Source organism: Aegilops tauschii, chromosome 2 (genome assembly GCF_002575655.3).
Source record: "Aegilops tauschii subsp. strangulata cultivar AL8/78 chromosome 2, Aet v6.0, whole genome shotgun sequence".
Taxonomy (NCBI): Eukaryota; Viridiplantae; Streptophyta; class Magnoliopsida; order Poales; family Poaceae; genus Aegilops; species Aegilops tauschii.
The window spans coordinates 51,670,428-51,696,878 of NC_053036.3; the positions used below are offsets into that span (position 1 = coordinate 51,670,428).

General features: G+C 40.8%; 2 protein-coding genes across 2 annotated transcripts; both read right to left on the reverse strand.

Annotated features, from left to right (window-relative positions):
* Positions 1–4,899: 4,899 nt before the first annotated feature.
* Positions 4,900–9,381, reverse strand: LOC123497321 (uncharacterized). The gene is made up of 9 exons (XM_073506838.1): positions 9,250–9,381; positions 8,558–8,749; positions 7,979–8,122; positions 7,696–7,824; positions 6,992–7,045; positions 6,707–6,918; positions 6,567–6,633; positions 5,311–5,394; positions 4,900–5,227 (listed from the first exon to the last, which is right to left on the reverse strand). The coding sequence occupies exons 1-9, from the start codon at positions 9,379–9,381 to the stop codon at positions 5,084–5,086; spliced, it is 1,158 nt and encodes a 385-aa protein (XP_073362939.1). The 3' UTR covers positions 4,900–5,083.
* A 12,265-nt stretch (positions 9,382–21,646) lies between these two features.
* On the reverse strand, positions 21,647–25,944 carry LOC123496997 (uncharacterized). The gene is made up of 9 exons (XM_073507937.1): positions 25,566–25,944; positions 25,263–25,489; positions 24,719–24,862; positions 24,436–24,653; positions 23,732–24,347; positions 23,447–23,658; positions 23,307–23,373; positions 22,054–22,137; positions 21,647–21,970 (listed from the first exon to the last, which is right to left on the reverse strand). The coding sequence occupies exons 2-5, from the start codon at positions 25,299–25,301 to the stop codon at positions 24,188–24,190; spliced, it is 561 nt and encodes a 186-aa protein (XP_073364038.1). The 5' UTR covers positions 25,302–25,489; positions 25,566–25,944; the 3' UTR covers positions 21,647–21,970; positions 22,054–22,137; positions 23,307–23,373; positions 23,447–23,658; positions 23,732–24,187.
* Between the last annotated feature and the right edge of the window lie 507 nt (positions 25,945–26,451).

Here is a 26,451-nt window from a genome sequence, read left to right on the forward strand (position 1 = left end):
AGTAACCAAATCTCATTAAAATAAATTGCAACCAATTCCTACGACAACACGAGGGGTATCATCCTACCCCTATGAGGGCATAACCAAAATAGAGCTCACTGGCACAATTAGATATATAATTTAAGGTTATTAACACTCAAGAATCCAAAAGAACTAGACAAAATGTATTGAAACAACATATAGTAGTAAAATTTTGTCAACATTTATCGGACACCGCTAGCAAGGGCATGTAAACTAACAAGGTCACAACCACCCTCGTATTTCATCAGCAAAGGAACAACAACAGAGACCTCAATCGAACCATGACGATGCAGCAAGCTCCATGGAAGAGGGCCATTAGCGCATAGTTAAGTGGCGATCTCAAGTTTGCCATGTTCGTGTTCACCAAACTAGTAGGCTCGCCTTTTTTTCCATCAGTTGTTTGATCGATCAACTGATCATTGTTTTCTCTCCAAGGGAAATTCCTATAGTACATACGTCATCGTTGGCAAAACTTGCCATGTAGGTTATTCGATGGTGTGACAGAGAGTAAATGAGGAGAGACATCAAGCTTGCATGTATATAAACCAATGACCCCTCAAGCTCTAGGATGAAAAGAGAGAGCAAACTTTACATTTTATCATCTTTATTGAACAACGTGAGATACACTCTATTAGAATACATATTACGTATTGTTGGATATCCATTTGACGACTGAACCTTGAATATCCATCTGACTATTGGTTCCCTCAACCTGGTGTTTCCGCTAAAGATGATACGTTGAACGAACCGGAAAACCAAGTACCTTGAATAGTGCCTCGAGATGAAATCCTCAAAAACATTGTGATTAAGAGGCATTTGAATACGGTGTCGACCACATGAAATATGGAACTAATAAGCACCTCATCCCACCCTCCTATCATCGGCTCAATCAGGTCCATAACCTTGGTGATGATTGCATATCCCCTCACTTCCTTGATGGACAACTAGGGGCCCACACGAAAATAGAGATATTTGTGTCACGTCAACCTAAATCACCAAAATTTCAGAAAGAGAGCCTTTTAACCGAAAGGTTTTGATAGTTTAACATGTGTTCTGATGGGCTTTTAAAGTCCGGATTGTTAACTAAGGTCGTCCAATATATTAACCGTTCTAATCAATATTTTTCTCTACAGAGAAGTGGGACATGCATGGTACTATCGGAGAGCATTCTATTTTGTGTTTCTTAGAAGAACATTCTATTTCGTTTCTGGTTATCTGTGCGCGCGGTTTGTTTAGCCGAGCGCGTATATGCTTTCGAGCTTATTCACGAGATGATGGTACAAAACTCCCTAAAAATTAAAAAGATTATGGTGCTAAACACCCCCATTTATTTCTGCACTATTTGATATCGAGTTGTATTATATCCTAGAAAATATGTGTTTGGTGGAATAAGGTTTGTCTCAACCACGTGATTTTTTGCTCCTATTCTCATAACTATGTTTTGGCTCTTCACTCTTATATTGATTACACAATCAACTGTACTAAATAACTCACTTTTCTCTAGTATACTACTCCCAGTACCTAATGTGTTGTTGACAACTCTACCAAATGGTTTGTACCTCACGATCGATCAAATATTTCAATATAGGATAGACACCGGTTTAATTAAGAATGTAAAAAATCTCAACCTCGCGAGCATCCATTTGTGCAAACTTTTACTCGTGTGCTGACTCTCACAATCGGACACATAGGGTTGGACGGCGTACAGTTCGTGAACTGCGCATGGCGGAGGGCACGAGGAGGCCTCCGATCATCGTTCAACGCCAATGGCACGAGCGAGCATCTCCCCGATGTCGCCGCTCCATTCATCGAATCGTATAAAGTAGGCTTGCCTGCTCCAAAATCCCCCCCCCCCCCCCCCCCCCGATCTGATTCCATTCCCCACTTTCTCCGAGTTAAGAGTCAATACATTGGAAGTGTCTTAGGCTAGCCATAGAGGTGGTATCTTAGCCGGTATCATGCACTCGGAAATAACAAACATTCTGATGTGACACATAATTAAAGGAGAGAGAGGGTTAGAGTAACATAGATAGATAATGTATCATAATAAATGCTATGTTATTATGTGTCATGCATGGCAATAAATAAAATCATCTATGATAGTAATATATGATACTATACATATGATACTATACACTATGAAGATAATACTATACATTAGTATCATATGCATGATACCGAGAGTAGCCTTATTATGTTTACCATGTTCGTCTTGGTGAGCTCGCCAAAACATAATATATGATAACTAGTCGGTTGGAGGACCAGTTCTCCAAGAGGGGCACGTAGGTAGAAATGAAATTAGGCATGCATGCAATGTTCTTATTAAATTCATTAATTATTCAAACTCCCGCCAAGTGCTCTCATGACCAATTAAGAGGTAGTACTAGACTCAAGCATGCATGTAGGGGTGCATTAAATTCATCACACAGGACCAACAACGGAACAGAGCATGACACATATAATCACTAGTACTTCGTTGTCGCGTCATTTATAGTTTACTGCCACTCCCTTAGCTCCATATTACTAGTTGTCTCGGAATGAAGGGAGTACTAGTTAGCTATACGATTATACTCTATGACAGAACCATGCTATATACCCCTCCATACCTAAATATAAGACATACGGAGGGTGTAACATTCATTCGATTTTCTGTACGGCAGCTTAAATCGAGCCGTATAAGGTTCAGACTGTAGACGCAAGGGCCGCTGGATTGATTTGTCATACAGAAATCGAACCACGGATGTCGTACATGGAGCAGTTTCAATGACACTAATACGTGACCTACCTTAATCTTTCACAATGATTACTGGAGCATGTGTTGTAGATTTCTCTATATCGACAACCCACTTCTCTTGTACCTTGTTTTCTCTCTCCTCTAATTCAACACAAATATGAAGCGGCAACTATAATAAAGTTGCATTAACTTTATTATTGTTGCTTTAAAGGAGAGGACGAGAAAAATAGAGCAGGGTGCAACTCTCACTAGCTCCATAAATGAAACCAGACTTAGAAATCTCAATTAGCATGTGTGGGCCTCTGGCCCTTTAAACTCGATCATGGGAGTAATCTATACAACATCAAATGTATGTTATAAAAATGCACTTTATGACAAATGAAACCAATTTGTTGTTGTAGATGATGACATGTATTGCTATAAATTTGGTCAAGTCTAAAGAAGATTGACTTATGACTGAGCAAGAACTTCAAATAATTTGGAATTGAGTGAGTAGGTAACCATTCAACTCCTTGTCTTGGAAGTATGTATGTGCCCCTTCATGATATCCCCCCCCATCCCTCCCTCTAAAATTTAAGATATATTTATTGGCTAAGTTTCCAGAAAAAATATTAAAACATTGACAGTACTAAACCAATATTATATTTTGTTTGTTACTGTTGGTGCTCATATTTATCTTCAAATTTGTGTTATTTTACAAAGCTTGACTTCATGCAAAATTGAAATGTTTTACGGTTTCAAATAGACGCAGTAATCTAATTTGATTAGTGCGTGTGTGTCTGTGTGTGTGTGTGTGAGAGAGAGAGAGAGAGAGAGAGGGCAAGGGAGGGAGGGAGGGAGGCAGACAGTGGCGGAGCTTGATAAGAAGTATAGGAGGGGCTAGCCCATGTAGGAGGGTCCATTCACTCAAAGATTAGGTAGAACTCCCATCATTCATGTCTAATTATGTGCTAATAATATAACAAAACTACACAAGCTGGGGGGAATGGCCTGGGTTGGCCCTAAGGGAGGGGAGGGAGGGGGGGGAGAGAGAGAGAGAGAGAGAGAGAGAGAGAGAGTCAGTCCATTGAAAGGATAGTGACGAAGTCAAGGTTGACCAAAAACTAAGCACCTATATGATTCGAGAGTGTCCCTATAAAGGCATAACCAAAGTGTATCTCATGACACAATTGAAATATATGATTTGAGATCAGCACTCAATGATCCATCAAATTAGATAAAATGCATTAAAAACATATCTTCTTTGTGTAAATAGTTAGCCTTCACTAACTTATTTCTCTCAACATGTAAGCATGGCACCTCATCATGCAACGTGCATGGGAATGGATAACCTCAACATGCAATCTAGATTCGGTCGTTGGTATCTTCATACCTAGTTCAATCTCGTTACCGGCAAGTCTCTTTACTCGTTCCATAATGCATCATCCCGTAACTAACTCATTAGTCACATTGCTTGCAAGGCTTATTATGATGTGCATTACTGAGAGGGCCCAGAGATACCTCTCCGATACTCGGAGTGACAAATCCTAATCTCGATCTATGCCAACCCAACAAACACCTTCGGAGATACCTGTAGAGCATCTTTATAATCACCCAGTTACCTTGTGACATTTGATAGCACACAAGGCATTCCACCGGTATCCGGGAGTTGCATAATCTCATAGTCAAAGGAATCTGTATATGACATGAAGAAAGCTATAGCAATAAAACTGAACGATCATTATGCTAAGCTAAGGGATGGGTCTTGTCCATCACATCATTCTCCTAATGATGTGATCCCGTTCATCAACTGACAACACATGTCTATGGTTTGGAAACTTAACCATCTTTGATTAACGAGCTAGTCTAGTATAGGCTAGCTTTACTAGACATGAGCCATACCTACAATTTCCAGTAATTATTTTTTCTTTCTCGAGACATCCGGCAGCAGTAGTTCAAGTCCCAACATACAACAGCGAATAAATAAATAGAACTACATGTTCGTTCGGAAGAGATCTAAAATTTGTGTTAGCTCAGCATATACAAACCAACAAGGTCGCTGAAATGGAAAGCAAAGCAGTAATGGATATCTATGATAACCCAAATACCAGCTATGATGGGCAGGGCTAAATAAGAATAGAAACAAGAAAGCACTTGCACGCATGTTACCAAAATCTCCTAATTAGAGAAGTGTAACCAAAATATCACTTCATGACCTTGTCCATCAACAATGGCACCAAAGAGCAGTGAGCCCAGGCCTCATAATAATAGTCTAATTCATTGGAATTCAAAATCTAGGCCACTGGATAAGCTTCAAACGATTATGATACAGTACAAATTAACACTTTTCTATTGAGTAATGTGACTTTGCTGATTTACCTTCCCAATAGGGTAAGCAATAGGATAGGCAATGAACATGACGATGCGTACGAGCCAAACAAAGCTAGCACCCACTGCCAGCCCATACCTGGTACATATTGCTTGAGGTACAACCTGATTGTCGAAATGTGATGATCAATCAGATAATCTGTGGGCCGGTAACAGAAATATAAATGCTTGGACATAAGATGCATTACCTCCCCAAAGGCAAGAACAAATGTCACTGACAATATAATTGCAAGAACAGGATTGAAAATCCTGTCAAGGAATATAGGGAGAGCCTGAAAAGGCCGCAAAGAAGTAAGCAGAAGAGCCACTGATTAAAACAAAAAACACGAGAGAAGAATGGATTCTCTGTCTACAAACAGCTCAACAATTCAGAAATGAAGTACGGGGAAAAAATGGACATGTGCCAACTAAACTAGGAGAAAGTACCACGCATGAGGTGGGGAAAAGTTTGCAAATATTGATGTTGAAGATCCTTAGTGCATAGCTGACCAAATATACCCACAGGACAAGCGAAGATACTGACATGAATGTTATGAAATAACTTAGCAGTTAGCACTGTGATTATTGAATTCTAGGAGTTTAATTGTCAGCTCATAGCCTCATACTATCCAGTTTACAATATCAGTCCTCTCTCATGCAAAATATTGGCATTGCATGTTGTCCAGCTTGACATGATTAAGAAATTCAGACAAGTGTCATATTAGCAACTTAATCACAAGTAACAAACAGAACATATGCTCTGTTAACTCAATGAGTAAATTTTATAGCATAACAATCCTAATAGAACTCTACAAGAAAATCCTCTTGCTTCAAAAACTAGAATGAGGGGCTCGGTAATATGTTAATTAATTTAACTATGACATAATTCATGTGTACTTGGGGATCTGGGGTATTTTAAAATGGTTGCACACAAAATTTTGGAATTCAGTTTCTTAAATCTAATTAGCAACACAACCCTGTCAAAGGAAGAAGAAAAAGAAAGTAACAGCTGAAGAAACATTATTATCATTCCGTGTCCTCATTCTCAGCATAGCCTTCTCATGTATTTAATAAACCATTTTCAAACTTCAGCTACTCCTTTAGGTTTTCCACCTCCGACAGTATGAACTTCCAATGTATGATCTCAGACACTTGACACATGACACCAACATGTTGTTGACCCTTTTAACTAGGACTACTGTTGAAACCAAAAAAAGGAACTAACTACACAGGGCAGTTTCAACTCATAAATGGCTTCTAGAGTAGGGAACACTTGATAGTATTTCATTACAAAAGCTTGATATCAATCTTTCAGAGTAGTAAAACTAAAGAAACCACAACAAAACACAGACCACATCCTGGCTTCACTACAGAAGTAGTGAGCTAAGCTTGAGAATCAAATAGAGAAGTAAACGCTGCCGATCCGACAACCATCTTATCATAGATAACACGAAAGTTATTTTACCTGGCATAAGACCAAGAGGTGATGCATGATAGAAGAGCACTCCTCAACGCTAGCATTATCTGAGGACCTACTTTGAGTTAATATAATTAGTTTTCAAATGTAAATGATGAAGTAGTTCTGAAGTAGATAGTTGAGCTTACTCTTCAATAGCAGTCTGCTCTTTGCCAGATGGCTGGGCACTGAAGATAGATGCGAGACATCTGAATAAGGGAATCCTCCATTTGAGCATAAGTTGGTCACTTCTGTAGGCTCCTCTTTCAGAGATCGCTTTATCTTCCAAGTAAGATGCGTTGCTGCAGTTCTTTAGCAACTTATTAAGAACCCGTGCAATTCCCATTTTCCATAGCAATACCTGAATAAAGAGAAAATGAGAGAGGAATAGAGAAACAATATACACAGGTCATGAATAATAAAGAACCTCTCACCTTGCCATTTGGATGTTCTGAAATTTTTGCAATGAACTTTAGTAACTGATGCACCTGGAAACAATGCAATTAAACAATTCAGATTCATGATGCTGAGGGCTATAAATGAAGAACTAGATTTAGGGGGAAAGAAGAGCTCATTCAACCAAATATAGTACTGGTAACTAAACGAATGTGCTTGTTTGTTACGACAACTAGCACACAAGTAGAATTACAGTTCCAAAGTTTTACTGTTACTAGTCAACAATGATTCCGGCCCAGAGTTAAATGCCCCATACATAGTAGAAAACAGGGGCACTACAGAGAGGACCATCTGAAATAAACACGGACAAACCCACAGACAGGTCAGGTTCCCCCCAAGAAACTAGCAAGTTTTCCAGAAGCAAGCCAGCTTCTGTTTGCATGAGGCCAGCATTTAAATCATTTTCTCAGTGCCACCTCAATGGAGTTGATTAATTAATATGTTTGAAGTTTGAACCATATATAAACCTCAAGAACAGAGAAAATGAAATAAAAGTGGTCTTCCAGGACTATAGTGCGTTTGGTGGTCAGAGTTGGCTGGCGCGCAATGCAGAGAAATGCAGCAGCAGAGACACTCACTATGACCCAACAATATCTACATAAAGAAACAAAAGTGAATGAGTTCCAAACACTAAAAGTTAGATGACAAAGGATGGCCTAAACTGGAAGAAATGATCACCCACAAAGCGCTTGTTCTCCCCAACATAGGCTGCGAGGTCCAGAAACGGAATAGGGTCGTACACGAACTCCAGAAAGCCATCTTGGATGTCAGCCACTGCTTCCACAATAGTGTGGCAAGCGACACCATGAATCTGGTCAGAGTGTATGTGTTGCCGTCAGCCAATAGCGGAGCTTTATGCTCCAAGTCATCCTTTCCTATCTCAGCGTACATAGCATTTCCCTGCATAAGCACAAAACATGGTCAAGACGACATGGTCAGCTGCATGAGGGTGCATGAAAGTTTACCTTGTTATTGACCAGAACCATATCTACATGTTGCACCGGACCAGTGTCGGTGCCACCGCGGTATTCCCAGAGGTGGGAGACATGAACGCAGACATTCCAGTTCTTCACTCCGGGTTTCAGTTCCGACAGAGCATGGTAGGCCATCTGAAACACCAAGAATCTTATACAGGAACGATAAATAAGGTGAGCAGGCTATATGAAGACATCAACATTATTCAGAGCCAAGGTGCAAGACACAAAGCAACGCAGGGGGGATTAAGAGACTATAACAACAGAAAAGTATGTACACCACAAAAGTATTTACAGAGGCTGCGTGACAGCCTATGGAATCGCCTGGATGTTTTTGTTGGGAACTTGGGATCAAGCGTACCCACACACAGCAATTAACAAAGGCCCTAAATTTCCAAGGCATGGTGGGAATAAAATTGACAAAAGCAGGGAATTCAAAAGATTTGTTCGAAGTAATAACTTGTGCAATGCCTCCGATACTAACATCACAGTTGTACGACCACAAGCCAGATTAGCGAGAAGTAATAATCTTTACCTGCTCGTCCAAGCAGCAGAGACAAACGGGATCACCCATGCCCCCGCCTGCTGAATTTCCGACGAAGACCCTTGGGGTCGGTTGAGTAGTGCAGGCTCAGAAATCTGTGAACCATCTGCAATGTCAGCCCCAGAACACGCCGTGACGACGCCGTGGAGAAATCTGCGGCACACCGCGCAGGCAAAACTGAATCTGCTGTTTCCCCAGGGACGAGGCTCACCCTGCACCTGCGGACACAAAATCCGAGCATTGTAACCCTAAATCTGTAAGGGAGAAATTGCAATGGGGGAAAAACAACCGAACCTGCTCTGCTCCTCCATGTCGAGGCACTCTATTGGGGGAAGATTCGGAGTTGAGCACGGGGATTAGACAGAATCACGGAACCAACAAAATAACACAAGAGCACGAGTTCGATTGGGGCAAGAACACAAGAACACGAAGCACAGTCAACCACAACACAGACCAATATCACTCCATCGCACATATATATAAAGCAGTGACTGCAAAATACGTCTCCTTAACGGCAGTTTAAGGGTACAAAACGTCCAGCAACCGAATTAACACGAAATCGACATCAGTCACATCCCGGAACGCGACCAGGGTCTAGGGGAGGAGGGGGGAGGGGGAGGGGGAGGAGGGGGGGCATAGGTTGTCCACGCCGATTCAGTTCTTCGCTGGCTTCTTCGCCGCGGCCTTTCTTCTTTTTGCGGGCGGCATCCCTCTCCACCTTCAGCTTGTGGGCCGCGCAGGCGATGTCGTCGTGGCCCAGCGTGGTCTTCGCCTCCACGAGGTTTAGCCCGCATCTTGGGCACGGGTGTTCCTGGGCCTTGGCCTTCTTGGCCCTGCTCGCCTTGCCCATCCGTGGTAATACGAATCCGATCGTTGATTAAAATCTAATCCATCATGAAACAGTACAACGTAGCAATTGTAGATGCGGATTTGGCCAGCACTCGAAACAAAGCAAGCAAAAAAAAAACATAATTCACACATGCGTGCACCAGATCTGATATGTGCACGTCTAAATGCAGGAACGGAACATGAACGGGGTGAGCACATCCCAAACTCGAACGGCACAGACGCTAAACGGGCACGAACTTCACATCTGAAGCTACCCGAGACCCCTGAACTTTCACGATCCAGCAGCAAAAAAAAAGAGAAACCCCATATACGCTAGGCTACGCATCGTGACCAGGTAAAGGAAAAAAAGAATCGCCAACGAACCACCTGCGTGGGCGTGGAAAATCGAAATGCACCTGCACCACCGGCTCGAACCAAACAACGACGATAGGGTTAGGCTGTAGCACACGCGAATCAAAACTCCAAGGAAAGCAGCACAGCGCAGATTTAAGCCAACGCGACATGCGCATCACGATCCAGAACTAGGAAACCGCGCACACACACACTAGCATGATCATCGACGCACGCATGAACACAGGGAAACAGATCTGACCTTCTAGGTCGCAGCGGGCGTGGTGCGCCTCAGAGGGTGGTGAAGGGCAGGTGTGCGCCGCACGGGGGAGGAGTTTAGTGTGGAGGGCGGTGGGAGAGACGAGAGGCCGGATACCGCGGGGTGGCCCTATTTAACGTGCTCGGGGGAATGAATAAACTAGTCTATCCCAGTCCTCTTTAACAAAGACTGTGGCCGCATTTACTCCATAATCCCCTGACGACTGTGGCCCACGCGATCAGTCATCAAAGTCACGCCAGGGGGAGCCCGTACGATGCTTGCGCCTACCAACTTGAGGCGCAAGTTGGTCACTGTTCCAGGACGGCATTGGACGAATGGCAAAATGCGAAAATAAAATGTATCCTGAATTTTTTTTCCTCAACGCATGTTGCTTAGTTTCCACCTACTTGAATACTGTTCTTCTGTGATGGAATGAGGTTCATGCGTGTGTGAGCAAAAATAAAACAAATTCAGCGCTATGTAAGGCTTGCAAAAATCTTTCGCCAGAGCATTTTGAATGTTTTTTCTTCACTAAACTTTTCATGCGGGTGAAACATTCAACGATGTTTGTCACAAAATAAAATCAGATTTTTTTTTCAAAAAAAAGTATTTTCCATTTAACTGTTCATCCAAGCGCATATGCACCCGAGAGCAGAATGGTACATAAGGGCATCTTCAAAGCGGACCCTCAAATAACCCGCAACCCTCCGAACCGATCGGCCCGTACGCACTTTAGGATCCAACGATGTCCCGCATCGGTTCTCGGACCAGTCCAGCTGCCCGAAATCCGGCAAAACAGAAGCAAGCCAGGGGGCTTTGCGGGAGTCTGGACCTCGCCACGTAGGACTCCGGCACCCCTGGACCATCCAAAAACCACACCCTGATCCCGCGTCTCCATCCTTTCCCCTTTCTCTGTGTCAACTTCATTCCGCTCTGACCTCACGTCGCCGTTGTACCACTCGACCAGACCTACACAATGCCATCGCTCCAACAGGTCGCCACACCACTTGCATACGCCGATGTTTGACACCTCTCGTCCGTCCGTCCCTGCAGATGCCATCCGTGAGAGGGAGACCACGCCCGACAAGTGTTCGGTGAAATGCCCGTGCTAAAATTTTGAGAATTTTTCTTCCTCCTTTGAAGCAGTGGATTCGGACATGGAGTGCATCTATCAGCACTACATTAAGTCACCCGACTCCTCCAAAGTGGAGGATTATGCAGATGAAACAGTGATGATGTAGTCGGTCATTGCAAACGTGGAGCGTGCGAGATAACATGTTCTCAATTTCAAGGGATCAATCAAGGGTCATCGACTGCTGAACCGGAACAGGGCACGGGGGCATTTGACGCTTTTGAACACGGCACGAGGGCATTTGACGCTTTTCCCCCGATGCCCTATTCACAGACAACTTTCGATGGTGCTTTCGAATGCACAAATATGTGTGTGATCGCCTCTACAATGGCGTTCGGAGCTGCGATGAGTATTTCATCTTGAAAAAGGATGTCATAGGAAGAATAGGATTCGTTGGTTACCAGAAGTGCACGTCTGCATTGTAGATGCTTGCATATGGCACGACCGTGGACTCATGGGACAAGTAGCTCCAGCTGTCAGTGAGCACATGTGGAGACGCCATGGTTAGATTTTCTATTGCGATGGTCGAGGTGTTTGGACCTCAGTACTTGTGAGAACCAACTATTGCAGACACTGAAAGGCTCATGACACTCTCAGAAGCCAGAGGGTGGTCAGGTATGCTCGGATCTCTTGATTGTATGGACTGGAGTTGAAAGAACTGCCCAAAAGGCTCTACAAGGGAATGTCAATGAGCATGAGTACAATATGGGATACTATCTAGTTGTTGGTATCTATCCTCCGTGGACAACCTTGGTCAAGACCATCTTTGAGCCAGTTGGTTAGAAAAGAGTTCACTTTTCCCATATACAAGAAGGAGCTAGAACGGACATGGAGAGGACATTTGAGGAGTGCTCCAAACCCGTTTTGTTGTTGTTCGTGGATTTGCTAAATAATTGGATCTGGAGACCTTGTGAGAGGTGATCACATATTATGTGATCATGCACAACATGATAGATGAGGGTGATGATGCTGCCGGAGGTCTGGAGTTTGAGAACATGGGTGATCCTATCCAACTCCCACGTCAGAATCCGGACACGTTTGATGAGTTTGTCCAAATGCACCAAAAGTTTGGCATCGAGCAACTCATGAGCAGCTAAAGGAGGATCTGATTGAGCATATGTGTGGGCGGTTAAAGAGGACAACTACAACATATGTGCCCGTTGAATTCAAGTTTCGACTATTTTATCTCAAAACTAAGTTGGATCGTAATATCAAATTAGAACTACTGTTGCATTTGAATATTATCGAAGATTTCATATGGTATTTATTTTGAATGTTTCGGACTTAGAAAAACAGAGGCAGACTTTAAGGGACATGATTGGATGGACGGCTCCCACATTAGTGTCCACAGACTAGTCCAGAGCAGTTCGTAAACAAATCTAATGTCTATTTTGAGGGCCGGCATTGGAGAAGCCCTAGCAACTTTTATATTTCCATGTTGGTAAAATTGTCCGTGCCATCTGCAAAGAAATCATCATACAACTACTCCACTAGATTGTGGTTAATTTGTGAAATCCGAGGTGGCAACATATATCAAGTGTGCACTTTGTTGTCACATTGGAGCTTGTGCAAATATTGTTGCTTGTTTTAATTAACACAATACCGTTATCTCCTCACTTATTGTGTGACACATTACCATATGTCCTAGGTGGCAATCATAATCCTATTATGTCTAAGCAGATGATCCCACTGCTTTTATTTATATTAACATGCACACATGCCATCTCAACACATATACCATCTCATCAAAGTCCCACCTCGACATGCATGGAAAAAGTCGTCCTTAATAGTTTATCTCACTACTTATATTTATCTCAATATGCACAAAAGTCGCCTCATCAAAGACCCGCAACATGCATACGAAACCATTTTTCATTATATTATGCTACATATATTCAATAAATAATTTCCAACTATATAATATATAGTATGCATTTCCATTTCAGATCATATATTATTGATTCAAATATTTATGTGTCATACAACTAACTCTCGTCGAAATATATTGTAACTCATTACGTGGTAACGCATGGGGTATCTTCTACTACCTTAATAGATTGATCACTAGGTCTCACAATATGTCACATCCCACCTCACCACACATGTCACCTGATCAATTTTATTATTATTTTCTATTTTCCAATTGCATGCTCCACCCCACTAGGGTCATTGAATAGATATTTTTGTGCTCCTACGATATTCCACGTCATCCCAACTTGCGCTAGCCATCCAATTTAGTTTATTATCACGTGTGGTACAACCACATTATTGTATTAAATTGCCCGTCACAGTGTATCTTCCTAGTGCGGCAAATGAACTGAGTGTTTCCACCTATCTTTCGTTTCCACTATATTTCTGCTACTCTCTGCCCCATCCAAGCATTTTATTTCCGTTCTCAACTTTCTCTCATTCCTACCATGAGAGAACTATATAGATGAATTAATCTTTGTGGGCTAATTGGTGCTCCAAAAAGTTTATTGAAAGGGCTTCCAGGGATTGGAGTCTCGGCCGAGGAACTATACAAATGGTGAGCTAATTGGTGCTCCGAAGATAAGATTTGTTGAAATGCCACCACATATTAGTTTCTTAATGTTGGTTGTTTGTGTGTACAAGGTGATCTTATAACTGGGATGTTGCCATACTACCTTATGCATTCCATTCTCACAATTTTACCAAGATGGATGTTTGTTATCGTATTGACACCTTCACTAGCTACCACTAAATTGTACATCTCCGTCTACCTATCTTTCTCTATGGGATCTATCTACATCTCCTGATGCGCATGCATAGGAATGGATGATCACATTTTGAGTACTTGACTTCTTATATACAAATGTCTTTTACTCCATCGTGATGATTGAATGTCTAATATTATGATTTTTTTTCCCTCATGGTTCTTAATCATCTCAAACTTTTGATTTCTATATTTGTCTATCATGTACCTAAATATTGTGTCATTTGTTTCCTATTTTGTAGGCCTAACGAGGAATTGTTACCGCCATGGCATCTCATTTTACATGATCCTTTTACATAGCATTTCAGATTACATGTATGGTGAAATACGCAAGACACCAAGTTTTGGAAGTATGTTAAGGAGATAAAAAAATCAACTATTTAATACTTTCATCTGGACATTTTTGCAAGATGTTTATATAGTCTAGTTTTTTGTTTCTTGGAAAATGTTGCATGTCATATTTACTGCATTATTAACTAACAATCTCGTAAGTGATTTTCGATAGCAACAAGCGAGGTACCCTTCTAGTTTTACCAACAACTATCACAAAACGTTGGAGATGCTCCTAGGAAGAGAAAGAGATAAATGGACATTACAACTCCCACCCGCGCCATAATGAACTTGTACATGGAAATTTGAATTCACATTTGTGTCCCTTTGACCCTTAAATTCAATGGGGGACTAATATCTACAACATCAAATCTATTGTACACGGAAAAATTTATGATGAATGTAACAAAGTCTTTTTTTGTTATAGATGTTCACATATTTTTTTATATACATGATCAAACTAAAATATGTTCAATTTAGAATAAAGTAAAAGCTTCAAATATTTTGGAATGGATTGAGTAGGCAACTATTCATCCTCCTATTGTAAATATCAACTCCCACTTTATGATATACTCCCCCATTTTAAACTGAAGGTGTATATTGTTTGCCTAAGTTTATAGAAAATATTAACATCTACATTACCAAATCAATATTGTATTCATTTGTTACTATAGATGTTTATATTTTATCTACAAACCTGTTCAAACCCTATGAAGTTTGATTTTCATACAAAATTTATAGGATTGCCATCTTGAAATAGAATAGGTTCCTCTTAACTGCTACCCGCCACCACACACACACACACACACACACAAACACAAAGTTGGTTGACAGGACTATACAAGTGGTTGTATATATGTAGTGGTGTAGGGCAAGCACATATAGGTCTAATATAAGATGTTTTTTGACACTAGCATAGTGTCAAAAAAGATTTTATGTTACGTTACAGAGGGAGTATATATCTAAGGAGTTGATCCGACTACTTTTATCTATCTCAAATTCTCAATACACATACATGCCACCTCATCAAAAGCCCACCTCAACATGCATGGGAAAAGGTTTTCCATATTAATTTATCCCACCACTTCTATTTATCTCAATATGCACACATGCCACCTCATCAAAGGCTTAACATGACATGCATCACAAAACATCATTAAATTTTGCTACTTATATTCAATAAATAATTTTTTTACTATACAATAATCAAATATAATACATAAAATGCATTTTCACTTTTAGTTCATACTATATTATTACTCCAAATATTTATGTTTATTCATGTTTCATGCAACCAAATCTCATTAAAATAAACTGTAAGTAGTTGATCCCCACTACTAGCAATACTCTCTACATGCACACTGTACGTCCACATCAGCACATGCCACAACAGCATTCAGTTCCAAACACCAATTAATCCACCGACAAGAATCTCTCTCTGGCCAGCCACTTTTCATGGGCATAATTTTGTAAGGTATCATCAATTATTTTTTTGCGAGGAATAACGCATCATCAATTACAGATGGTCACAACATTTATGTATTATATTTTATTTTTGTTATAGGATTGTGATTTTGAATGTAAAATTGAAGAAATTGCAATTCGTTTGGAAAAAACTATGTAATCATATTTTATATATACAACTATGTACTGTGATTTGAGTAATATTTCAGTGTATAATCAATTCCAGTGGCTTTCATAATTGCAATCGACATACGGTTTGCCAAAGATGGTATGCAAGTTTTTTTTCCAAAGCACCTAATATATATCATATGTTGAAGGTTTTAATACTTGCTCTAATTATATTTGTTGTTTCCCATTTGCGGATAAGTGGGGAGTATGGTCTATTAAAATGTTACACGGGAATCAATAGCTTTTAGCCCTTTGGTAAATGTTGTGCAAGTTCTGTTGTACAAAATAGTAGAAATGTGTTATTCTAACAAAATTGACAAAATATTGCAGCCAATAGTTGCTAATAGTTTTTAATAAAAATATTATTGGAACCATTTGCTCACTTCGCTACAATAAAATAAAAATAATAAGGAGTCATTTTTATTTCGTATGACATTTGCATATGTTCTTAATCACATTATCATGAAAATTGTGCTATTAATTCCCAATTGAACGCGTAGGGAATCATCTAGTATATCTAAGTAGTTGATCACTACTTTATTTTATCTCAACATGCGCACATGCCACCTCAACAAAGGCCCACACCAACATGAATGGGGAAAAGGTTTTCCATTATTAGTTTATCCCAACATCTCTATTTATCTTAATATGTGCACATGCCACCTTATCAAAGACTTAACATAGCATGCATCACAAAACATTTTTATATTTTGCTACTTATATTCAATAAAATATGTTTTAACTATACGATAATCAAATATAATACTCCCTCCGTCCTAAAATAAGTGTCTCAACTTTATATTAACTTTAATACAAAGTTGTACTAAAGTTGAGACGCTTATTTTGGAATGGAGAGAGGGTACATAATATGCATTTTTTTACTTTTAGTATATGTATTATTAATCCAAATATTCATGTTAATTCATGTTTCAAGTAACCAAATCTCATTAAAATAAATTGCAACCAATTCCTACGACAACACGAGGGGTATCATCCTACCCCTATGAGGGCATAACCAAAATAGAGCTCACTGGCACAATTAGATATATAATTTAAGGTTATTAACACTCAAGAATCCAAAAGAACTAGACAAAATGTATTGAAACAACATATAGTAGTAAAATTTTGTCAACATTTATCGGACACCGCTAGCAAGGGCATGTAAACTAGCAAGGTCACAACCACCCTCGTATTTCATCAGCAAAGGAACAACAACAGAGACCTCAATCGAACCATGACGATGCAGCAAGCTCCATGGAAGAGGGCCATTAGCGCATAGTTAAGTGGCGATCTCAAGTTTGCCATGTTCGTGTTCACCAAACTAGTAGGCTCGCCTTTTTTTCCATCAGTTGTTTGATCGATCAACTGATCATTGTTTTCTCTCCAAGGGAAATTCCTATAGTACATACATCATCGTTGGCAAAACTTGCCATGTAGGTTATTCGATGGTGTGACAGAGAGTAAATGAGGAGAGACATCAAGCTTGCATGTATATAAACCAATGACCCCTCAAGCTCTAGGATGAAAAGAGAGAGCAAACTTTACATTTTATCATCTTTATTGAACAACGTGAGATACACTCTATTAGAATACATATTACGTATTGTTGGATATCCATTTGACGACTGAACCTTGAATATCCATCTGACTATTGGTTCCCTCAACCTGGTGTTTCCGCTAAAGATGATACGTTGAACGAACCGGAAAACCAAGTACCTTGAATAGTGCCTCGAGATGAAATCCTCAAAAACATTGTGATTAAGAGGCATTTGAATACGGTGTCGACCACATGAAATATGGAACTAATAAGCACCTCATCCCACCCTCCTATCATCGGCTCAATCAGGTCCATAACCTTGGTGATGATTGCATATCCCCTCACTTCCTTGATGGACTACTAGGGGCCCACACGAAAATAGAGATATTTGTGTCACGTCAACCTAAATCACCAAAATTTCAGAAAGAGAGCCTTTTAACCGAAAGGTTTTGATAGTTTAACATGTGTTCTCATGGGCTTTTAAAGTCCGGATTGTTAACTAAGGTCGTCCAATATATTAACCGTTCTAATCAATATTTTTCTCTACAGAGAAGTGGGACATGCATGGTACTATCGGAGAGCATTCTATTTTGTGTTTCTTAGAAGAACATTCTATTTCGTTTCTGGTTATCTGTGCGCGCGGTTTGTTTAGCCGAGCGCGTATATGCTTTCGAGCTTATTCACGAGATGATGGTACAAAACTCCCTAAAAATTAAAAAGATTATGGTGCTAAACACCCCCATTTATTTCTGCACTATTTGATATCGAGTTGTATTATATCCTAGAAAATATGTGTTTGGTGGAATAAGGTTTGTCTCAACCACGTGATTTTTTGCTCCTATTCTCATAACTATGTTTTGGCTCTTCACTCTTATATTGATTACACAATCAACTGTACTAAATAACTCACTTTTCTCTAGTATACTACTCCCAGTACCTAATGTGTTGTTGACAACTCTACCAAATGGTTTGTACCTCACGATCGATCAAATATTTCAATATAGGATAGACACCGGTTTAATTAAGAATGTAAAAAATCTCAACCTCGCGAGCATCCATTTGTGCAAACTTTTACTCGTGTGCTGACTCTCACAATCGGACAAATAGGGTTGGACGGCGTACAGTTCGTGAACTGCGCATGGCGGAGGGCACGAGGAGGCCTCCGATCATCGTTCAACGCCAATGGCACGAGCGAGCATCTCCCCGATGTCGCCGCTCCATTCATCGAATCGTATAAAGTAGGCTTGCCTGCTCCAAAATCCCCCCCCCCCCCCCCCCGATCTGATTCCATTCCCCACTTTCTCCGAGTTAAGAGTCAATACATTGGAAGTGTCTTAGGCTAGCCATAGAGGTGGTATCTTAGCCGGTATCATGCACTCGGAAATAACAAACATTCTGATGTGACACATAATTAAAGGAGAGAGAGGGTTAGAGTAACATAGATAGATAATGTATCATAATAAATGCTATGTTATTATGTGTCATGCATGGCAATAAATAAAATCATCTATGATAGTAATATATGATACTATACATATGATACTATACACTATGAAGATAATACTATACATTAGTATCATATGCATGATACCGAGAGTAGCCTTATTATGTTTACCATGTTCGTCTTGGTGAGCTCGCCAAAAACATAATATATGATAACTAGTCGGTTGGAGGACCAGTTATCCAAGAGGGGCACGTAGGTAGAAATGAAATTAGGCATCCATGCAATGTTCTTATTAAATTCATTAATTATTCAAACTCCCGCCAAGTGCTCTCATGACCAATTAAGAGGTAGTACTAGACTCAAGCATGCATGTAGCGGTGCATTAAATTCATCACACAGGACCAACAACGGAACAGAGCATGACACATATAATCACTAGTACTTCGTTGTCGCGTCATTTATAGTCTACTGCCACTCCCTTAGCTCCATATTACTAGTTGTCTCGGAATGAAGGGAGTACTAGTTAGCTATACGATTATACTCTATGACAGAACCATGCTATATACCCCTCCATACCTAAATATAAGACATACGGAGGGTGTAACATTCATTCGATTTTCTGTACGGCAGCTTAAATCGAGCCGTATAAGGTTCAGACTGTAGACGCAAGGGCCGCTGGATTGATTTGTCATACAGAAATCGAACCACGGATGTCGTACATGGAGCAGTTTCAATGACACTAATACGTGACCTACCTTAATCTTTCACAATGATTACTGGAGCATGTGTTGTAGATTTCTCTATATCGACAACCCACTTCTCTTGTACCTTGTTTTCTCTCTCCTCTAATTCAACACAAATATGAAGCGGCAACTATAATAAAGTTGCATTAACTTTATTATTGTTGCTTTAAAGGAGAGGACGAGAAAAATAGAGCAGGGTGCAACTCTCACTAGCTCCATAAATGAAACCAGACTTAGAAATCTCAATTAGCATGTGTGGGCCTCTGGCCCTTTAAACTCGATCATGGGAGTAATCTATACAACATCAAATGTATGTTATAAAAATGCACTTTATGACAAATGAAACCAATTTGTTGTTGTAGATGATGACATGTATTGCTATAAATTTGGTCAAGTCTAAAGAAGATTGACTTATGACTGAGCAAGAACTTCAAATAATTTGGAATTGAGTGAGTAGGTAACCATTCAACTCCTTGTCTTGGAAGTATGTATGTGCCCCTTCATGATATCCCCCCCCATCCCTCCCTCTAAAATTTAAGATATATTTATTGGCTAAGTTTCCAGAAAAAATATTAAAACATTGACAGTACTAAACCAATATTATATTTTGTTTGTTACTGTTGGTGCTCATATTTATCTTCAAATTTGTGTTATTTTACAAAGCTTGACTTCATGCAAAATTGACATGTTTTACGGTTTCAAATAGACGCAGTAATCTAATTTGATTAGTGCGTGTGTGTCTGTGTGTGTGTGTGTGTGTGAGAGAGAGAGAGAGATAGAGAGAGGGCAAGGGAGGGAGGGAGGCAGACAGTGGCGGAGCTTGATAAGAAGTATAGGAGGGGCTAGCCCATGTAGGAGGGTCCATTCACTCAAAGATTAGGTAGAACTCCCATCATTCATGTCTAATTATGTGCTAATAATATAACAAAACTACACAAGCTGGGGGGCATGGCCTGGGTTGGCCCTAAGGGAGGGGAGGGAGGGGGGAGAGAGAGAGAGAGAGAGAGAGAGAGAGAGAGAGAGAGAGAGAGAGAGTCAGTCCATTGAAAGGATAGTGACGAAGTCAAGGTTGACCAAAAACTAAGCACCTATATGATTCGAGAGTGTCCCTATAAAGGCATAACCAAAGTGTATCTCATGACACAATTGAAATATATGATTTGAGATCAGCACTCAATGATCCAACAAATTAGATAAAATGCATTAAAAACATATCTTCTTTGTGTAAATAGCTAGCCTTCACTAACTTATTTCTCTCAACATGTAAGCATGGCACCTCATCATGCAACGTGCATGGGAATGGATAACCTCAACATGCAATCTAGATTCGGTCGTTGGTATCTTCATACCTAGTTCAATCTCGTTACCGGCAAGTCTCTTTACTCGTTCCATAATGCATCATCCCGTAACTAACTCATTAGTCACATTGCTTGCAAGGCTTATTATGATGTGCATTACTGAGAGGGCCCAGAGATACCTCTCCGATACTCGGAGTGACAAATCCTAATCTCGATCTATGCCAACCCAACAAACACCTTCGGAGATACCTGTAGAGCATCTTTATAATCACCCAGTTACCTTGTGACATTTGATAGCACACAAGGCATTCCACCGGTATCCGGGAGTTGCATAATCTCATAGTCAAAGGAATATGTATATGACATGAAGAAAGCTATAGCAATAAAACTGAACGATCATTATGCTAAGCTAAGGGATGGGTCTTGTCCATCACATCATTCTCCTAATGATGTGATCCCGTTCATCAACTGACAACACATGTCTATGGTTTGGAAACTTAACCATCTTTGATTAACGAGCTAGTCTAGTATAGGCTAGCTTTACTAGACATGAGCCATACCTACAATTTCCAGTAATTATTTTTTCTTTCTCGAGACATCCGGCAGCAGTAGTTCAAGTCCCAACATACAACAGCGAATAAATAAATAGAACTACATGTTCGTTCGGAAGAGATCTAAAATTTGTGTTAGCTCAGCATATACAAACCAACAAGGTCGCTGAAATGGAAAGCAAAGCAGTAATGGATATCTATGATAACCCAAATACCAGCTATGATGGGCAGGGCTAAATAAGAATAGAAACAAGAAAGCACTTGCACGCATGTTACCAAAATCTCCTAATTAGAGAAGTGTAACCAAAATATCACTTCATGACCTTGTCCATCAACAATGGCACCAAAGAGCAGTGAGCCCAGGCCTCATAATAATAGTCTAATTCATTGGAATTCAAAATCTAGGCCACTGGATAAGCTTCAAACGATTATGATACAGTACAAATTAACACTTTTCTATTGAGTAATGTGACTTTGCTGATTTACCTTCCCAATAGGGTAAGCAATAGGATAGGCAATGAACATGACGATGCGTACGAGCCAAACAAAGCTAGCACCCACTGCCAGCCCATACCTGGTACATATTGCTTGAGGTACAACCTGATTGTCGAAATGTGATGATCAATCAGATAATCTGTGGGCCGGTAACAGAAATATAAATGCTTGGACATAAGATGCATTACCTCCCCAAAGGCAAGAACAAATGTCACTGACAATATAATTGCAAGAACAGGATTGAAAATCCTGTCAAGGAATATAGGGAGAGCCTGAAAAGGCCGCAAAGAAGTAAGCAGAAGAGCCACTGATTAAAACAAAAAACACGAGAGAAGAATGGATTCTCTGTCTACAAACAGCTCAACAATTCAGAAATGAAGTACGGGGAAAAAATGGACATGTGCCAACTAAACTAGGAGAAAGTACCACGCATGAGGTGGGGAAAAGTTTGCAAATATTGATGTTGAAGATCCTTAGTGCATAGCTGACCAAATATACCCACAGGACAAGCGAAGATACTGACATGAATGTTATGAAATAACTTAGCAGTTAGCACTGTGATTATTGAATTCTAGGAGTTTAATTGTCAGCTCATAGCCTCATACTATCCAGTTTACAATATCAGTCCTCTCTCATGCAAAATATTGGCATTGCATGTTGTCCAGCTTGACATGATTAAGAAATTCAGACAAGTGTCATATTAGCAACTTAATCACAAGTAACAAACAGAACATATGCTCTGTTAACTCAATGAGTAAATTTTATAGCATAACAATCCTAATAGAACTCTACAAGAAAATCCTCTTGCTTCAATAACTAGAATGAGGGGCTCGGTAATATGTTAATTAATTTAACTATGACATAATTCATGTGTACTTGGGGATCTGGGGTATTTTAAAATGGTTGCACACAAAATTTTGGAATTCAGTTTCTTAAATCTAATTAGCAACACAACCCTGTCAAAGGAAGAAGAAAAAGAAAGTAACAGCTGAAGAAACATTATTATCATTCCGTGTCCTCATTCTCAGCATAGCCTTCTCATGTATTTAATAAACCATTTTCAAACTTCAGCTACTCCTTTAGGTTTTCCACCTCCGACAGTATGAACTTCCAATGTATGATCTCAGACACTTGACACATGACACCAACATGTTGACCCTTTTAACTAGGACTACTATTGAAACCAAAAAAAGGAACTAACTACACAGGGCAGTTTCAACTCATAAATGGCTTCTAGAGTAGGGAACACTTGATAGTATTTCATTACAAAAGCTTGATATCAATCTTTCAGAGTAGTAAAACTAAAGAAACCACAACAAAACACAGACCACATCCTGGCTTCACTACAGAAGTAGTGAGCTAAGCTTGAGAATCAAATAGAGAAGTAAACGCTGCCGATCCGACAACCATCTTATCATAGATAACATGAAAGTTATTTTACCTGGCATAAGACCAAGAGGTGATGCATGATAGAAGAGCACTCCTCAACGCTAGCATTCTCTGAGGACCTACTTTGAGTTAATATAATTAGTTTTCAAATGTAAATGATGAAGTAGTTCTGAAGTAGATAGTTGAGCTTACTCTTCAATAGCAGTCTGCTCTTTGCCAGATGGCTGGGCACTGAAGATAGATGCGAGACATCTGAATAAGGGAATCCTCCATTTGAGCATAAGTTGGTCACTTCTGTAGGCTCCTCTTTCAGAGATCGCTTTATCTTCCAAGTAAGATGCGTTGCTGCAGTTCTTTAGCAACTTATTAAGAACCCGTGCAATTCCCATTTTCCATAGCAATACCTGAATAAAGAGAAAATGAGAGAGGAATAGAGAAACAATATACACAGGTCATGAATAATAAAGAACCTCTCACCTTGCCATTTGGATGTTCTGAAAATTTTGCAATGAACTTAAGTAACTGATGCACCTGGAAACAATGCAATTAAACAATTCAGATTCATGATGCTGAGGGCTATAAATGAAGAACTAGATTTAGGGGGAAAGAAGAGCTCATTCAACCAAATATAGTACCGGTAACTAAACGAATGTGCTTGTTTGTTACGACAACTAGCACACAAGTAGAATTACAGTTCCAAAGTTTTACTGTTACTAGTCAACAATGATTCCGGCCCAGAGTTAAATGCCCCATACATAGTAGAAAACAGGGGCACTACAGAGAGGACCATCTGAAATAAACACGGACAAACCCACAGACAGGTCAGGTTCCCCCCAAGAAACTAGCAAGTTTTCCAGAAGCAAGCCAGCTTCTGTTTGCATGAGGCCAGCATTTAAATCATTTTCTCAGTGCCACCTCAATGGAGTTGATTAATTAATATGTTTGAAGTTTGAACCATATATAAACCTCAAGAACAGAGAAAATGAAATAAAAGTGGTCTTCCAGGACTATAGTGCGTTTGGTGGTCAGAGTTGGCTGGCGCGCAATGCAGAGAAATGCAGCAGCAGAGACACTCACTATGACCCAACAATATCTACATAAAGAAACAAAAGTGAATGAGTTCCAAACACTAAAAGTTAGATGACAAAGGATGGCCTAAACTGGAAGAAATGATCACCCACAAAGCGCTTGTTCTCTCCCACATAGGCTGCGAGGTCCAGAAACGGAATAGGGTCGTACACGAACTCCAGAAAGCCATCTTGGATGTCAGCCACTGCTTCCACAATAGTGTGGCAAGCGACACCATGAATCTGGTCAGAGTGTATGTGTTGCCGTCAGCCAATAGCGGAGCTTTATGCTCCAAGTCATCCTTTCCTATCTCAGCGTACATAGCATTTCCCTGCATAAGCACAAAACATGGTCAAGACGACATGGTCAGCTGCATGAGGGTGCATGAAAGTTTACCTTGTTATTGACCAGAACCATGTCTACATGTTGCACCGGACCAGTGTCGGTGCCACCGCGGTATTCCCAGAGGTGGGAGACATGAACGCAGACATTCCAGTTCTTCACTCCGGGTTTCAGTTCCGACAGAGCATGGTAGGCCATCTGAAACACCAAGAATCTTATACAGGAACGATAAATAAGGTGAGCAGGCTATATGAAGACAGCAACATTATTCAGAGCCAAGGTGCAAGACACAAAGCAACGCAGGGGGGATTAAGAGACTATAACAACAGAAAAGTATGTACACCACAAAAGTATTTACAGAGGCTGCGTGACAGCCTATGGAATCGCCTGGATGTTTTTGTTGGGAACTTGGGATCAAGCGTGCCCACACACAGCAATTAACAAAGGCCCTAAATTTCCAAGGCATGGTGGGAATAAAATTGACAAAAGCAGGGAATTCAAAAGATTTGTTCGAAGTAATAACTTGTGCAATGCCTCCGGTACTAACAGCACAGTTGTACGACCACAAGCCAGATTAGCGAGAAGTAATAATCTTTACCTGCTCGTCCAAGCAGCAGAGACAAACGGGATCACCCATGCCCCCGCCTGCTGAACTTCCGACGAAGACCCTTGGGGTCGGTTGAGTAGTGCAGGCTCAGAAATCTGTGAACCATCTGCAATGTCAGCCCCAGAACACGCCGTGACGACGCCGTGGAGAAATCTGCGGCACACCGCGCAGGCGAAACTGAATCTGCTGTTTCCCCAGGGACGAGGCTCACCCTGCACCTGCGAACACAAAATCCGAGCGTTGTAACCCTAAATCTGTAAGGGAGAAATTGCAATGGGGGAAAAACAACCGAACCTGCTCTGCTCCTCCATGTCGAGGCACTCTATTGGGGGAAGATTCGGAGTTGAGCACGGGGATTAGACAGAATCACGGAACCAACAAAATAACAAAAGAGCACGAGTTCGATTGGGGCAAGAACACAAGAACACGAAGCACAGTCAACCACAACACAGACCAATATCACTCCATCGCACATATATATAAAGCAGTGACTGCAAAATACGTCTCCTTAACGGGAGTTTAAGGGTACAAAACGTCCAGCAACCGAATTAACACGAAATCGACATCAGTCACATCCCGGAACGCGACCAGGGTCTAGGGGAGGAGGGGGGGGGGGGGGAGGGGGGAGGGGGAGGGGGGGGGGCATAGGTTGTCCACGCCGATTCAGTTCTTCGCTGGCTTCTTCGCCGCGGCCTTTCTTCTTTTTGCGGGCGGCATCCCTCTCCACCTTCAGCTTGTGGGCCGCGCAGGCGATGTCGTCGTGGCCCAGCGTGGTCTTCGCCTCCAAGAGGTTTAGCCCGCATCTTGGGCACGGGTGTTCCTGGGCCTTGGCCTTCTTGGCCCTGCTCGCCTTGCCCATCTGTGGTAATACGAATCCGATCGTTGATTAAAATCTAATCCATCATGAAACAGTACAACGTAGCAATTGTAGATGCGGATTTGGCCAGAACTCGAAACAAAGCAAGCAAAAAAAAACATAATTCACACATGCGTGCACCAGATCTGATATGTGCACGTCTAAATGCAGGAACGGAACATGAACGGGGTGAGCTCATCCCAAACTCGAACGGCACAGACGCTAAACGGGCACGAACTTCACATCTGAAGCTACCCGAGACCCCTGAACTTTCACGATCCAGCAGCAAAAAAAAAAAGAGAAACCCCATATACGCTAGGCTAC

Excerpts from the sequence above, each read along its gene's own strand:
- LOC123497321 (XM_073506838.1), bottom strand. The coding sequence starts at position 9,381 with ATGGGCAAGGCGAGCAGGGCCAAGAAGGCCAAGGCCCAGGAACACCCG. Across the intron at positions 7,046-7,695 it reads TTGGGGAGAACAAGCGCTTT|GTGCATCAGTTACTAAAGTT; the intron begins GTGGGTGATCAT and ends CATTGTTTCCAG. Across the intron at positions 5,395-6,566 it reads ACCTCTTGGTCTTATGCCAG|GCTCTCCCTATATTCCTTGA; the intron begins GTAAAATAACTT and ends CGGCCTTTTCAG.
- LOC123496997 (XM_073507937.1), bottom strand. The coding sequence starts at position 25,301 with ATGGGTGATCCCGTTTGTCTCTGCTGCTTGGACGAGCAG. Across the intron at positions 24,863-25,262 it reads TCTGCTGCTTGGACGAGCAG|ATGGCCTACCATGCTCTGTC; the intron begins GTAAAGATTATT and ends TTGGTGTTTCAG. Across the intron at positions 24,348-24,435 it reads TGGGAGAGAACAAGCGCTTT|ATATTGTTGGGTCATAGTGA; the intron begins GTGGGTGATCAT and ends TTCTTTATGTAG.